General features: G+C 42.6%; 1 protein-coding gene across 2 annotated transcripts in view; it reads left to right on the top strand.

The window, feature by feature from the left end:
• Positions 1-14,980, top strand: part of hmcn1 (hemicentin 1) — a 740,737-nt gene that overhangs the window by 709,251 nt on the left and 16,506 nt on the right. The window contains exons 103-105 of one of the 2 annotated variants that reach the window (XM_068037414.1): positions 880-1,008; positions 11,740-12,096; positions 13,488-13,607. In XM_068037414.1, coding sequence (XP_067893515.1) covers positions 880-1,008; positions 11,740-12,096; positions 13,488-13,607 — 606 coding nt within the window. The remainder of the gene's footprint in view (positions 1-879; positions 1,009-11,739; positions 12,097-13,487; positions 13,608-14,980) is intronic. The other variant, XM_068037415.1, reaches the window with a different exon arrangement.

The raw sequence follows: 14,980 nt of genomic DNA, 5'->3' as shown, positions 1-14,980 counted from the left end.
TTTTTGATGACCTCAAGTTTACAGAGGTTAGAACGAGAAGCCGGACAGGAAATCAAGTCTAGAGGTAACAAAGGCATGGATGAGGGTTTCAACAGAAGATAAGCTGTGGCGGGGCAGAGTCGAATTATGTTATGGAAATGGGCAGTCTTAGTGATGGTGTGAAATGAGTGGCCAGCAGTTGAAAATCCCTCCCTTTAACAGTTATCGGGCTGATGATATATCTGAGAATGTCTTAATTCTGACAGTATTCTGCATAAAGTTGCCCAAATAAATTAGTTGCACGTCCATCTGAAAAATTGTAATTGAGCACATTCATCACACTTTGGTTCAGATGGGGAACTGTATAAGTGAATGGATGGGGCACATTGTTTGCAAAGCATTTTGACCTATGATTACTGCAATACAATTCCGCAGCAATTTACATACTAGTGTAAAGGTGGTAAAGCATGTATTTCTCTAAATTAGCTTAGAGAGGATGCTGTGAAGAGCAGGTATGGTGAATATATGGTGTGCAATACTCAGTGCTCAAATGTTTAGTACTTTTAATTGTTTTTAAGATGTGTTCACATCAGATCAAATTAGATAATCCCAGTCACGATGTCACATGATAGTCTTGTGTCCAACAGTCTTCCAGTGCCATGTTTGTCCTTTTTTAGATAGGTATGGCTTCTACCTAAGATGATTTTTGTTTTGTATATTTTCTATGATTGAAGTTGACTTGTCTCTCTGGTATGAAATTGAATATTTGGTGCACTTTTCATTCCCAAGTGAAGTCAAACATAACACCCTCCTCAATGAAAAATGGAACCAAATCAATGATAAGACACAACTTGATAAACATTGTCCATTATTGCAGTTTTGATAACTGTTTCTCTACAGACATCAATGAGTGCAAAGATGGCACCCATCAGTGTCGTTACAACCAGATCTGTGAGAATACACAGGGGAGCTACCGTTGTGTTTGTCCACGAGGATACAGATCTCAGGGAGTTGGAAGGCTTTGTGTTGGTAAGTAGCAGTCAGCTCCTATTTTGAGTCCTTCTCTGCATGACGTTGATAATTAATTGACATGATAATTAAAATCTAACAAAGATTAAGGAAAAGTCAATGAATACATGAGGGAGAAAGAAATAGAAGTTTACACTGATAAGCTTTGATGAAGATGGAAAGGGGGAGATTTGTGCAGAGTATAAACACCAGCATGGGCCATTTGTATGGTAGGAATGTGGTAGGAATATGGGATTAATGTAGGATTAGTATAAATGGGTGGTTGATGGTCGGCACAGACTCGGTAGGCCGAAGGGCCTGTTTCAGTGCTGTATCTCTAATTTCTGTTTTACACATTCTGTCTGATTCATTTAAAAAAAGTTTAAACCTGTTCTTAAATGATATAATGTCTTCTGAGAGTCTTAACTAAAAAAATTTTTTTTTAATATTACGTATGGGTCAAAAGCTTTTATTAGGAACATAGGAACAGGAGTAGGCCATTCAGCCCATCGAGCCTGCCCTGCCATTCAATACGACCATGGCTGATCATCCACTTCAATGCCTGTTTCCCACAATATCCTTATATCCCTTTATGTCATTTGTATTTAGAAATCTGTCAATCTCTGCTTTAAACATACTCAATGACTGAGCTTCCACAGCCCTCTGGGGTAGAGAATTCCAAAGATTCACAACCCTCTGAGTAAAGAAATTTCTCCTCATCTCTGTCCTAAGTGGCTTCCTCCTTATTTTGAAATTGTGTTCCCTGGTTGTAGATTCCCCAACCAGGGGAAACATCTTAGCTGCATCTACCCTGTTTATCCCTTTAAGTATTTTGTAGGTTTCAATGAGATCACCTCTCATTCTTCGAAACTCTAGAGAATACAAGCCCAGTTTCCCCAATCTGTCTTCATGGGACAGTCCCGCCATCCTGGGAACAAGTCTGGTGAACCTTCTTTGCACTCCCTCTATGGCAATAATATCCTTCCTAAGGTAAGGGGACCAAAACTGCACATAATACTCCAAGTGCAGTCTAACCTAGATTCTATACAATTGAAGCAAGACTTCACTACTGCTATACTCAAATCCTCTTGCGATAAACGCTAACATCCCATCAGCCTTCCTAATTACTTGCTGCACTTGCATGTGAGCTTTCAGTGACTTATTGACAAGGGCACCCAGGTCACTTTGTACATCTACACTTTCTAATCTCTTACCATTTAAGAAATACTCTGCACATCTGTTTCTCCTACCAAAGTGGATAACCTCACATTTTTCCACATTATATTCCATCCGCCATGTTCTTGCCCACTCACTAAGTCTGTCCAAATCCCCTTGAAGCCGCTTTACATCTTCCTCACAACACACATTCCCACCTAGTTTTGTGTCATCCGCGAACTTGGAAGTGCTACATTTGGTCCCCACATCCAAATCATTGATAGAACAGATATCAGGCATTACCTTAATCATATTACTAAACACCATTTCCCTGAATTTAACTGCAGGTTTGGAGAGTTTTTTCAGGGTGGAGAAACAGAGAAGTCAGTTTGCCATTGCTTTACTTGAAGGGTCAGTTTTAGTTTACTTTCTGTTTACACATTGAGAGAAACACATAAAAATCTTTTTACAAAGTTATACTTTTACTTTTTTTAAACTATTACATGGCATACACTTACCTGTTAGAAAAAGAAATAAATTTCTAAAAGTGCAGTTGATTAGTTATTAATTTTGAAAGTTCTTGTTCAGGACAGATTTTTAAAATGGCAAACGTTAATCAGGTAAATGTTTTAAATTTCATACCTGTTTCTGTTTGAGGAGAGGTGAAGTCTTCAGAACAAAATTAAATCCAAGATTGACACTAACTCATTTTCAAGTCTAATGCAATACATGTCAGTGTTGCAGACTGCATACTAGCAACTTGGAGTGTGGACACAAAGTGGAGAGATAGAGGGCAATCAGCATACTGTCCTTTCAGCTCTGAGACTTGGATTTGAAAATGGTCCCAACAGATGGGATTTAGATTTTTTAGATTTAGAGATACAGCACTGAAACAGGCCCTTCGGCCCACCGAGTCTGCGCCGACCATTAACCACCCATATTATACTAATCCTACACTAATCCCATATTTCTACCACATCCCCACCTGTCCCTATATTCCCCTACCACCTACCTATACCAGGGGCAATTTATAATGGCCAATTTACCTATCAACCTGCAAGTCTTTTGGCTGTGGGAGGAAACCGGAGCACCTGGAGGAAACCCACGCAGACACAGGGAGAACTTGCGAACTCCACACAGGCAGTACCCAGAATTGAACCCGGGTCGCTGCCGCTATGAGGCTGCGGTGCTAACCACTGCGCCACTGTGTCCGCCCTTGCGCAGGATCCTATGTGAAATTAGTTTGGGACTTCACAATCCAGTTCCATAACACAAGATTGCCTGCAACTTGGCAAACTGTAATCCTATTATTCAAGCTAATGTTGGAAATACTCCATTTGTGTGTGGGGCAGGGGCAGTGGAGTTGGTGGGGGAGTGGGATGATGTCTGTTGCTGTTCAAAGAATGCTGTTACAATACACTGTTGGAGTAGGAACATACAAGCAATGTCAGATAGGAAAAGATCCTCTGGTCCAACCAGCCTGTCCCACACAATTGTGATGCCTTGTGTATCGCAATATATACAGTCTCCAACCATGTGATCTCCTGGTATAAGTAAAAAAGCAGATAAAAATCCAGGCCAATTTTTCTCCTGTGCCCTGGGAAATCCAAACTAGTGATTCAGCATCCACTGTGCAAGCTGGCATACTGTCCCAGAGGTCAACTATTCTCTGGGATAAGCATGACTTCCTAAGATCTAACCTAAATATGGCCTTATATAACTTGAAATTGTGAACCTTGGTCCTCCCTAACCTATTTAGAAGGAGCTTTATTCTAGATCTCGCCTTGCGATATACACCTGACCTGCAAGTACTGGAACAAAAATAAAATACCGCAGATGCTGAAAATCTGAAAGGAAAGCAGAAAATGCTAGAAATGTTCAGCAGGTCTGGCAGCATCTGTGCAGAGAGAAGTAGAGTTAACATTTCAGGTTGATGAACATTAACTCTGTTTCTGCCTCCACGCATGCTGCCAGACCTGCTGAGTATTTCCAGCATTTTCTGCTTTTACTGCAAGTATTGGATACTGACACAGAATGAGAAAGTGTTTCATTCTAACATCTTCATTTGATAGTGTTCGCCAAAATATACAAAATTAAATAAAGAAATGGAAACCCATTGTTGCTGTGAATCAAGCTTTAGCCACGCAACTAACGCAAATGTTTCTTTTGATGCATCCAGCACACGGTGTGGCTTTTATTGAATAGAACTGTGCAACCTGCAACTTTCAATGGCACTCGTGGCTGTTAGGGTACACTGTGTTCCCAGTTCACCAATCAAGCGGCAAGAAGTTTAAAGAAATGAAAGTGAGGAATCTCTTGCCTAATTTCTCAAGAAAGCTGATACTTTAATTGATTAAAAATGTCAGATTTGCATAATGGACCCAATTACAGACTAAGGGCAGGATTTCCCTTCCGGGGTGGGAAACAGAAATCAGGACTATTTCCAGGTCCCACCCCCACCCCCAGGGAGAAGCAGTCATGGCCCCAGTTCTCATGGAGGCATCCCCCCGCACCCGCCCCCCCCAGGTGACACGGAGCTGGGTTTGGTAGCCAATTAGCAGCCACGGGGGCAGGAGCAAAAGCGGGACTGCTCAAGTGTGAGCCTGATTTCAACTGACCATGGCAGCCATTACTATGGCTGTCATTTTAGTGCTTTAACTTGAGTTTGGAAGAGTATAGAAATGTACAACTGTAGAATGTCTCAGGAGGGACAGAAGCCTGGAAATCGTGGCAGGGTAGCCCCTCGATTCACTGATGCAGACCTGGAGGTCCTCCTTGAGACCGTAAGGGAGATGAAGGAGGTCCTCCTCCTGGAGGGTGGCAGGCAGAGTCCACCCACCCAGACTAAGCAGGCCTGGATGGAGATAGCTGACACAGTCAACAGAAGAACTGTGGTCTGCAGAAGATGGATCCAGTGTTGGAAGAGGTTTAAATGACTTGATACGCTCTGGTAAGGTGAATGCAACCCCCAATCCTCAGGATGCACCTTTGGGTATTTACCCTCTAGCAGACAGACCAGCTGAGGTGCCTGTGGGCCCATGCTGCTCCAGAACATGGCAGGAGTGTGTGCCCAGGGTACTTACTGACCCTTCAGAATGGCTCAAAGCCACAATGGTGCTGAGTACCTTCCAGCACTGAAACATGCTGCTTCCAATGAATAGGAGCAGCTGGCACTAGTCATAGATGACAGCTGTGCCTTATCACGCTCTCCTTTGTCCTTGCAGGAGAAACAGGCTCATAATACCCGCAAGAGGGCCAGACTGATGGAGGGGTTCCCTACCTTCACGTGATCACAGCCGAGGAGGAGGGAGCTATGGACATTGCCACGATTGCGGACCATGAGGAAGTCTGGCATGGCAAAATGGGCACTTGTAGTGGAGATGGTGATGAGAGAGGGCAATGTGTTCATTAAGGGGGAGCATTGCACTACACCCCATCTGACAGCAGACAAAACATTGATTTGCACAAGGAAGTCTCAGCACTGCAGAGGCTTGTGCTCTCCAAGGCTAGTTCTCATGATCTCGTCTTGTGTCTCCCACAGGTGCAGCTGTCGAAGCAAGAAGACCAACTCCTTCACCATCACTGGGTCATGCGCAGCAGCAGCAGAGCTCAGAAGAAGCACTGTCACACCCTACAAGTGCAGCCTCCACCAGCGCAGATACAGTCACCATGGTGTTTCCTCACTTGGGGTTAGATAGGGTGGCACTGGCTGATGAGCACAGCAGTAGTGTCCAGGAGGAGGTACCAGAGACAGAGGCAGTTATGGACAATGCTCAGCTGGGCACAGATGCAGGGCCTCAGGCGTCACAGGAGAAAGGAAGCTCTACCTGGAACAGCAACAACAGACGTGCTCCCACATGTCAGAGTTCCCTAAGGCATTGCGGGATCACGGGCTGAGAAGGGAGGAGTCCATTCAGCTCCGGTGCAGCACAGGGCTTTCAGCAACATGAGTTCCACCACTGAAAGTGTGAACAACCTCATGGAGAGCTATATGTGGCAGAATTTGGAGTGCACGCAGGAACTGCACACTGATGTGCACAGGATGCAGGCCACACTATGCAGCATGGACTGGTCAGTGGTGCTGATGGGTCAGGAATGTCTGGAGAGGATGACAATTGCACCCCAGCTGATGCTCCCTGCCAGCCCTCCAGAGTGCTAGCCAAGGGCTGAGGATGTTACAGAGGAGGATGAGGGTGCCACCCCTCAGGGGACACCATCATCATCTTTGGCCTCCTTAGCTCCTCTGATTGAGGCACCATCTGTGAAGCAGGCCCCAGTGGAGGAGTCTGCCCCAGCAATGATTAAGGTGCAGCAGCCTCTGGAGATGCTGCCAAGGGCACTTCCATGACGAGGACGACTGCCACATGTATCTCAACAGGTAGAGACAAGTGAGCAGGCTGCCTCCACCTCCTCCAAGACCCCGAGGGGACGACTTCTTCTACACCTTGGTCCTCCTCTTCCTCCGGTGAGCTGTGTCCTTCCAAGGCCTCACCTTCTTCAAGGTCCACACCTCTCTGGAAGGCCATTTATGGAGAGAGCAACAAACCACCACAATGAGTGAGACCCTTGCAGGAGCGTATTGCAGTGCACCAGCCGACTGGTCCAGGCACCGGAACCACATCTTCAGAAGGTCTATGGCCTGCTCAATGTTTGTCCAGTGGGCAGATGGCTTCAGTTGTATAGCCTCTATGCGTCCATCTCGGGCGCTCGTAGAGGGGTTAGTAGCCATCTGTTCAAGGGATATCCCTTGTCCCATCGAATCTATCCACGGAGTTTGGGGGATGGAATGAAGAATTTCTGCCGTCTGGACTGGCAGAGGATGAAGGAGTCATGGTAGCTGCCAGGAAAGTGAGCGCACACATGGAGGAAGCTCTTGTTGTGGTCGCAGACCAGCTGAAATTAGAGGGAGTGGAAGCCTTTCCTGTTGATGAATCTCATTAGTCACTGGGTGCCTTGATGGCCACATGGGTGCAATCGATGATGCCCTACACTGGGGGACTGTAACAATAGAGAGAGTACCCATGGCCAAAAAGCCCAGCCCCTCCCGTACTGAAAACACTGTAATTATTGTTGGAGATTTTAAAAATTTAATTTTTTTAGTACCCTTTCTCTTTTATCTTTCTCTCGTAACCGAACTAATCTATCTTTCTATTTTGCTTTCTGTACCTGATTTGACATTGAATTCATTATTCTGACATACACTTCCTGGTTCAAATTTTGTGTCCCTCATTAACGATCCTTCAATCTAATTGGTTAAGGCGATATACAGAGGGGCACCGTTCCATTTCAATATCCTGCTGACAGCAACTTGCCATGCATAACCCCATAGAAAGTCTTTGGACAAGTGCAAGGCAAACAAACGGCAGGTGCTGCCTGTCAAGAACTTAAGAACATAAGAAATAATAGCAGGAGGAGGTCATACAGCTCATCAAGCCAGCTCTGCCATTCAATATAATTATGGCTGATCTTCAGCTTCAACTCCACTTTCCTGCCCGCTCCCCATATCCCTTGATTCCCTGAGAGACCAAAAATCTGTCTATCTCAGCCTTAAATATATTCAACAATGGAGCATCCACTACCCTCTGGGGTAGAGAATTTCCAAAGATTCACAACCCTTTGTGTGAAGAAATTTATCTTCATCTCAGTCCTAAATGTTTGTCACTCACAACCAAAACCTGGTCCTATATTTCTTAGATAAACATTAAATGTAACCTTTTCTTCCACTTCACCATCCCTGCTGAGAGAAGTTAAGCAAAGCTGGAAAAGAAATTTAAATTAAAATTCAGAAAATATAAAAAGGTGCCCAGTAGTGCAAGTGACTTAGCACTTGGGTCCCGAATAGTTAGTTGGAACTTTATGCCTCACTGGGGTGAGCTTGACCAGGTGTTAGATAAACCACTATGCAAAGATGGCTATCTCAGGAATTGAAAGGTGATACCTCACATACACTGTTTCTAATATTCTCCATGTGTGACAGGCTTATTGTACACTGAGATCCTCATTGTATTATCCAACTGATCTTTTTCTTTTCTGTTTGTTCCTTGTTATATTATAGGTAGAATATTAGAAATGTTTTAGTTGGACTCCTGTTTTTTTTTAATTCATTCATGGGATGTAGGCGTCACTGTCTAGGCCAGCATTTTCTGCCCAACCCTAATTTCCCTTGAGAAGGTGGTGGTGAGCTGCCTTCTTGAACCGCTGCAGTCCATGTGGGGTAGGTACACCCACAGTGCTGTTAGGAAGGGAGTTCCAGGATTTTGACCCAGCGACAGTGAAGGAACGATGATATAGTTCCAAGTCAGGATGGTGTGTGACTTGGAGGGGAACTTGCAGGTGGTGGTGTTCCCATGTATTTACTGCCATTGTCCTTCTAGTTGGTAGAGGTCGGGGGTTTGAAAGGTGCTGTCTAAGGAGCCTTGGTGCAGTGCTGCAGTGCATCTTGTAGATGGTACACACTGCTGCCACTGTGCGTCGGTGGTGGAGGGAGTGAATGTTTGTAGATGGGGTGCCAATCAAGCGGGCTGCTTTGTCCTGGATGGTGTCGAGCTTCTTGAGTGTTGTTGGAGCTGCACCCATCCAGGCAAGTGGAGAGTATTCCATCACACTCCTGACTTGTGCCTTGTAGATGGTGGACAGGCTTTGGGGAATCAGGAGGTGAGTTACTCGCCTCAGGATTCCTAGCCTCTGACCTGCTCTTGCAGCCACGGTATTTACATGGCTACTACAGTTCAGTTTCTGGTCAATGGTAACCCCTAGGATGTTGATAGTGGGGGATTCAGCGATAGTAATGCCGTTGAATGTCAAGGGGAGATGGTTCGATTCCCTCTTGTTGGAGATGGTCATTGCCTGGCACTTGTGTGGCGCGAATGTTACTTGCCACGAATCAGCCCAAGCTTGGATATTGTCCAGGTCTTGCTGCATTTCTACACGGACTGCTTCAGTATCTGAGGAGTCACGAATGGTACTGAACATTGTGCAATCATCAGGGAACATCCCCACTTCTGACCTTATGATTGAAGGAAGGTCATTGATGAAGCAGCTGAAGATGGTTGGGCCTAGGACACTGTTGTGTGTGTTGAGGTCAGTTGTTGGGAGAAGAAAGAACTCTGCCACTCGCAGATTTTCCCCTTAACATGTGTTTACCTAATTTCATGGGGTAATGATTATCCTTGGCAGTTCAAAGTACTTCTAACATAAAATCAATGACCAAACAATCCTACATTCATTGTGACTGAGTGTAGTCCAGATATATATCACCCAAACCAGTGATTTGTGAGCCATGTGATGAATCATTCACTTTGATATCAAAATATTTAACTAAACAAAATAATCTGATAAATCAGCAATGTAATTAATTCATACTTATACAAATATTGATTAGATTGTGTTTATCATTTAAAAGCACCAAAAGGCATTCTTGGAATAATTCTCTTACAACCTGTTACCCACATTAGTTTAATTATCTACTTACATATTTGGTTGCTATGTTTTTACAGTAAGATTAGCCCTTTGCTTTGTGACTATTGCCAGGCTTTTCACCACATTTGCTTATTAACTTCCGAAGCTGTTGTCAGATATTTCCAGAATAACAGCATTTGGTCTGGATCACATTTAAATCAGTTATATGAATGTTTCCCATTACCCAACAGCATTATGTCAAACCATACAAATAGACCACTGCATTTGAATAGAATGGCACTGCTTATTCCTACTATTCTGCCACAGGCCAGATTTCTCCATGTTTTAAGAATGCTGTTCAATGTTGTTACGACCAGGTGAGAAAGGGGTCTAGGGGTTCCCTCTCAGACTTTGCCTGGTTTAACCGTAACAGGGTTTAATTTTAAAAACACCGTGTTTTTAGCTCCCCTCAGTGAATCCTTGTTCACTGCTCTCCAATTGTAAGGTAAAGAAATCAACCAGACAGGTTTTCTTAGATTTAAACAAGAAAGGTGGAAGTTTATTAACCTTAAATGCTAATTCGGTTAACGACTACGAATACACAACGCGACCACGCTAGCATGCATACGCGATAAATACACACGCAGATAGAGACAGAAAAGTAGAAAGAATAAAGGGGGAAAATTTGAGGCAATAGCTGGGATTTATTTATGGTCCTTTGAGTTTGATATAAAGTCTTTGATTGCCGGTAAGTCTTGCAGTTTCGTTGGGGCCCAGCGCATGTTTCGATGTAGGAGTCTTTTCTCTCTTGAGGTTCAAATGACTTCAGTGGATCCAGAGATTTGTGTGAGAGAGAGAGCTAACCAGGAGAAAGACTCTCTTCTTCCAGGTTCAGATGCAATCTGCCCCAAAATGTCCTGTCAGCAATTCAAAACCAAAAACCTGGGCCAGCAGATAAGTCATGTGACTATTTTTTTTTTTAACAAACTCCTGCATTTGTGGATTCTCCATCTTAGCAGACTCACTGGAATGCTGGCTTACTTACACATTCAATGTCTGGTGATCAAAATCCATTTGGGTTAACTAGATCAGGGAGTCGCTCTATTGTCTCCAGGCACTGTCTCTTCGTTTGCAAATGTTTTCCAGCCACTGCTGATCTCTTTAAACAAGTCATCTCTTCCTTCCAGCAACAGTTTAAAATTAATGTTCATTTGATGAAATTAATATGCCTCATTCTTGGCAGGTGGGGTCTTCATGACAATGTTCTGTTTGCCACACAGTTTGTTCCAGGACCACCATTTGGAGTCAAGTGCATTCTTGCTACAAAACTGTCTTAAGTATTCTTTAAGAAATATATAATCTACCAGATTTTAACACATTGGCTCATACATGTTGAGCAACTATAACAGGTTTATACTAGGATTATTTTAATAAGGGGTTCAGAGTCTACGAACCCGACATAATTTCTGCATCGATAAAAGGGAATAGAGAGATTCAATTGAACTGTATTTCTATGTTTAAATCTAATGCTAACCAGCAAAAATAAATAAAAATTCCAATCCAGTTCCTCACTGAGAGACACTGCTGTTGGAAATAGAAAGGAAATGGCTCATTGGTGATGTTCCGAGATTGGAACAGGGCAGAAGGAGATTTTGTCTGCATTTAACAATGTTGTATCTGACCATGTAGTATTTGATACTATATGTCAGAAATAGAACATTTTCCATTCCTCGCCTAAAAAAATCTACTGGATGATTACGCCAAGATAATCCAGGCATTGCTCTATCAAGGTAATATTCACAATTTCCTGCTCAGGCTGTTTTTGTTAGATAAGACATAACTCTGATATTGACAGCTAGCCGCCCCTTCTCCATTTAAAATCCTTTGTAACATTAGTTACATCCAAAGTAAGCTGTTCCAGAATTAAATTGGCAGTGAAGCATGTGCGTCAGTCAAACAAATGTCTGCATTATACAAGTTGCGATCAAAGATTGCATCAATGGCTATCAAATGTGTTTAACTATCTTTATTCAAAATCTTGTGTGGAGTAACATCAGCAAAACTGGGTTTCTCCATGTGTGACAGGCATACTGTACGATGAGAGCCTCATTGTATTATCCAAACTGATCCTCTTTTTCTGTGTTCTCTTTTCTTTCCCTTTCATGTTATATTATGCTGCGACCCATGTCATATGAGCAGACATTGACGAATGTGAACGGGTGCCTAAACCTTGTGCATACCAGTGCATCAACACCCCTGGCAGCTTCAAGTGTCTCTGTCCACCTGGACAACATTTGTTAGGTGATGGGCAATCTTGTGCTGGATTAGAGAGGTTGCCAAATTATGAGACAATTTATAACTTTGCCCAGTTCCCCAGTGTGGGTTACTTCAACCAGCAACAGCAGCAGCAGCAACAGCAGTATTTTAGTCAGTCCTCTCAGTATAGATCGCTCATGGGCTACGGAAGCATTTACCGTGCAGCTTTCTCCAGGACTGGCAGGAGCATTAGAAAAACATGCCCTGATGGCTATGAGGCAAAGAATGGCAATTGCATAGGTAAACGTCAGCCTTTATAAATGGAATCTGTTCTTTTTATGTAATATATCTGAAAAAAATTGATTAAAATGTCTTGAAGGCTGTGAAGCTGAAGTACTGTTGCACAGGGAATTGCTTCTGACTTATGTTCACTAGCGTAACTCACCTCACACTTTCAACAGTTACTCGCAATGTTCTATGGAGACTGCAGTCATTATTTACTCACGTCTTTGGTTTCTTAAAGCCTCAGTATCTTTTCCTTAGTTTGAATGTCTACTTTCATTCAATTTCACCTCTACCACGAGTACTGACCAACTAATCAGATAGGTTGGAGTGCAGCCCCAGCCATCATAGAAACGTGCAATCACAGATATGCAAGGGGCGGTGCAGTGGCGCAGTGGTTAGCACCGCAGCCTCACAGCTCCAGGGACCTGGGTTCGATTCCGGGTACTGCCTGTGTGGAGTTTGCAAGTTCTCCCTGTGTCTGCGTGGGTTTTCTCCGGGTGCTCCGGTTTCCTCCCACAAGCCAAAAGACTTGCAGGTTGATAGGTAAATTGGCCATTATAAATTGTCACTAGTATAGGTAGGTGGTAGGGAAATATAGGGACAGGTGGGGATGTTTGGTAGGAATATGGGATTAGTGTAGGATTGGTATAAATGGGTGGTTGATGTTCGGCACAGACTCAGTGGGCCGAAGGGCCTGTTTCAGTGCTGTATCTCTAATCTAATTTTGTTCTGTCAGTTGACTATACCATCTTTTGGTAAATCACAAAGGCCCAAATTCACTCTGTTTAAGATTAAACGTGTTAATGTAACAACTGGTACAAGCTCATCACTTCAGGATTCGGCACTATTTAACATGAGACAATTTAATATGTATCCACAAACCAGAGGTACCAAAACAATGCATTTATTTTTAATATATTAACCCGTTACTATAAAAATAAATCATGTCTTGGTTCACACATGAAGAGCAGCCACTTGGATAAGGTAGCAGAGGACTGCTGGCAGCTATGAAACCATACCCCAGCATAGCACCTTCAAGGGGGATAGGGGTAGAAAACAGAGGGAAGGGGGAATGACCAAAATTACAATAAAGATATACCTTTTGTGATTTCAGAGGGGAACTTAAATGTTTATTAAGCATATATAATCTCCTTTGTGTGCTTTTTTTCTTAAGCATTTTAAAGTTGTTTTTGAACAATACTGCAATGAAGTTAATCAAATTAAGTCTTTCTGCCCTATTGTGTCACCCTTAAATCTTTTACTCTTCTCTAAAATGTAGATTTTCTGCAATAATCGTCATTTAGCAGCATCTTCATTTGTCAAAGAACAGATGAATCACTACCAGTTATTGCTAGTAAATAAAATACTTTGTTGCTTTTTCTGATTGTCAAATTCTCTGTTTGCAGATATTAATGAATGTGAAAACAAGGAACCTTGTCAGCATGACTGCAAAAACACAGCTGGGAGCTACCAATGCCTCTGCCCCAGTGGATACCGACTCATGCCTAATGGGAAAGCATGCCATGGTAGGATAGAGTTTTATGAATTCTGAATAATGCTTCTAGAGTTTTCATTTTCTCAGATTAATCATTGATTAATGCATGTGCACCAACATAATGTAGTCATTAACTTGTTTATTTTACAATATCATAAAAGCAATTTTATGGGGTGCATTAACCAGTGCTCTGCTAATGCTTCCTATTCAGATCCATCAATTCTGGAGAGCACTGGCAGCTGTTCAAAACAGTTATTCTGTTAGAGGTGCATCCCTATAATATAATAGAAACTAAAAAAAATAAAGAGTAGTTGCCACAGATTCCAAAAGGGAAGGTCATGCTTTACCAACCTTATCAAATCTGTCTGAAGAAGTAACAGAAAGGATGGATTAAGGTAATGGAGTAGATGTAATCTATTTGGATTTCCAAAAATGCTACGATAAGGTACCGCATAGTAACTCATGTGTAGGGTCAAAACATATGGAGTCAGGGGACAAGCAACAGATGGATAGCTAACAAGCTTCTATTCAAAAAACAAGCGTAGGAGTTAAAGCTAGTTACTCAGATTGGCAAATAGTGGGAAGAGGCGTTCTACAAGGATCGATGCTGGGACCACCATTGTTCACCATTTACATAAACGATTTGGACTCAGGAATTGGAAGTACAAGTTTGCGGATGATAACAAATTGGGGGATGTAGTTAATACAGGAAGGCACTAATAAACTTGAAGAATGGTTGTGTAATTGGTAAACTATTTTCAATATACATAAATGTGCAGTAATACATTTTGGTATGAAGAATAAGGAGGCCACATACTCCTTGGAGAATAAGAGTGTGAAATTGATCTATGCCAAGAGCCCAAAATGGGCTTGTAGCGAATCAGCAGCCAATTTTTTCACCGTGCCTGATCTTTTTTCCACTGGAGTTCACAAAGAAAGAGTTTAAATTCTTTTTGGAAACTCTATTCCTAGTCCCTCTATCACTTTTACTTTGTTTGAAATTAAAAAATGTTGGCAATATTTTCCAAGTCAATAGAAAATAAAAACTGGTGCGGTGTATAACAGACTGCTGATCCTCTAGGAGCCTGTTTCATGCTGCTTGGTATAGACCAATTTAACCCCCTACATGTCTAAATGGAGTAGAGGAACAGAGGGATCTGGGAATACAATTACACAAATCATTAACAATAGCAACACAGGTTAATAAATGCCAATAAAATGTAAGCAAAACACTAGAGTGCATTTCCAGAAGGTTGGAATTGTAAAGCAGAGAGGTTTTGTTAAACTTACATAGAACCTTGGTTAGACCACACTTAGAGTACAGTGAACAGTTCTGATCTCCATATTATAAAAATGATATAGAAGCAATGGAGAAGGTGCAAAAAAGATTTACTAGAGCAAAAC

This window comes from Heterodontus francisci, chromosome 8, assembly GCF_036365525.1.
Source record: "Heterodontus francisci isolate sHetFra1 chromosome 8, sHetFra1.hap1, whole genome shotgun sequence".
Taxonomy (NCBI): domain Eukaryota; kingdom Metazoa; phylum Chordata; class Chondrichthyes; order Heterodontiformes; family Heterodontidae; genus Heterodontus; species Heterodontus francisci.
The sequence above is the reverse complement of the archived record's forward strand: the minus strand, read 5'-3'. Positions and strand labels throughout refer to the sequence as shown.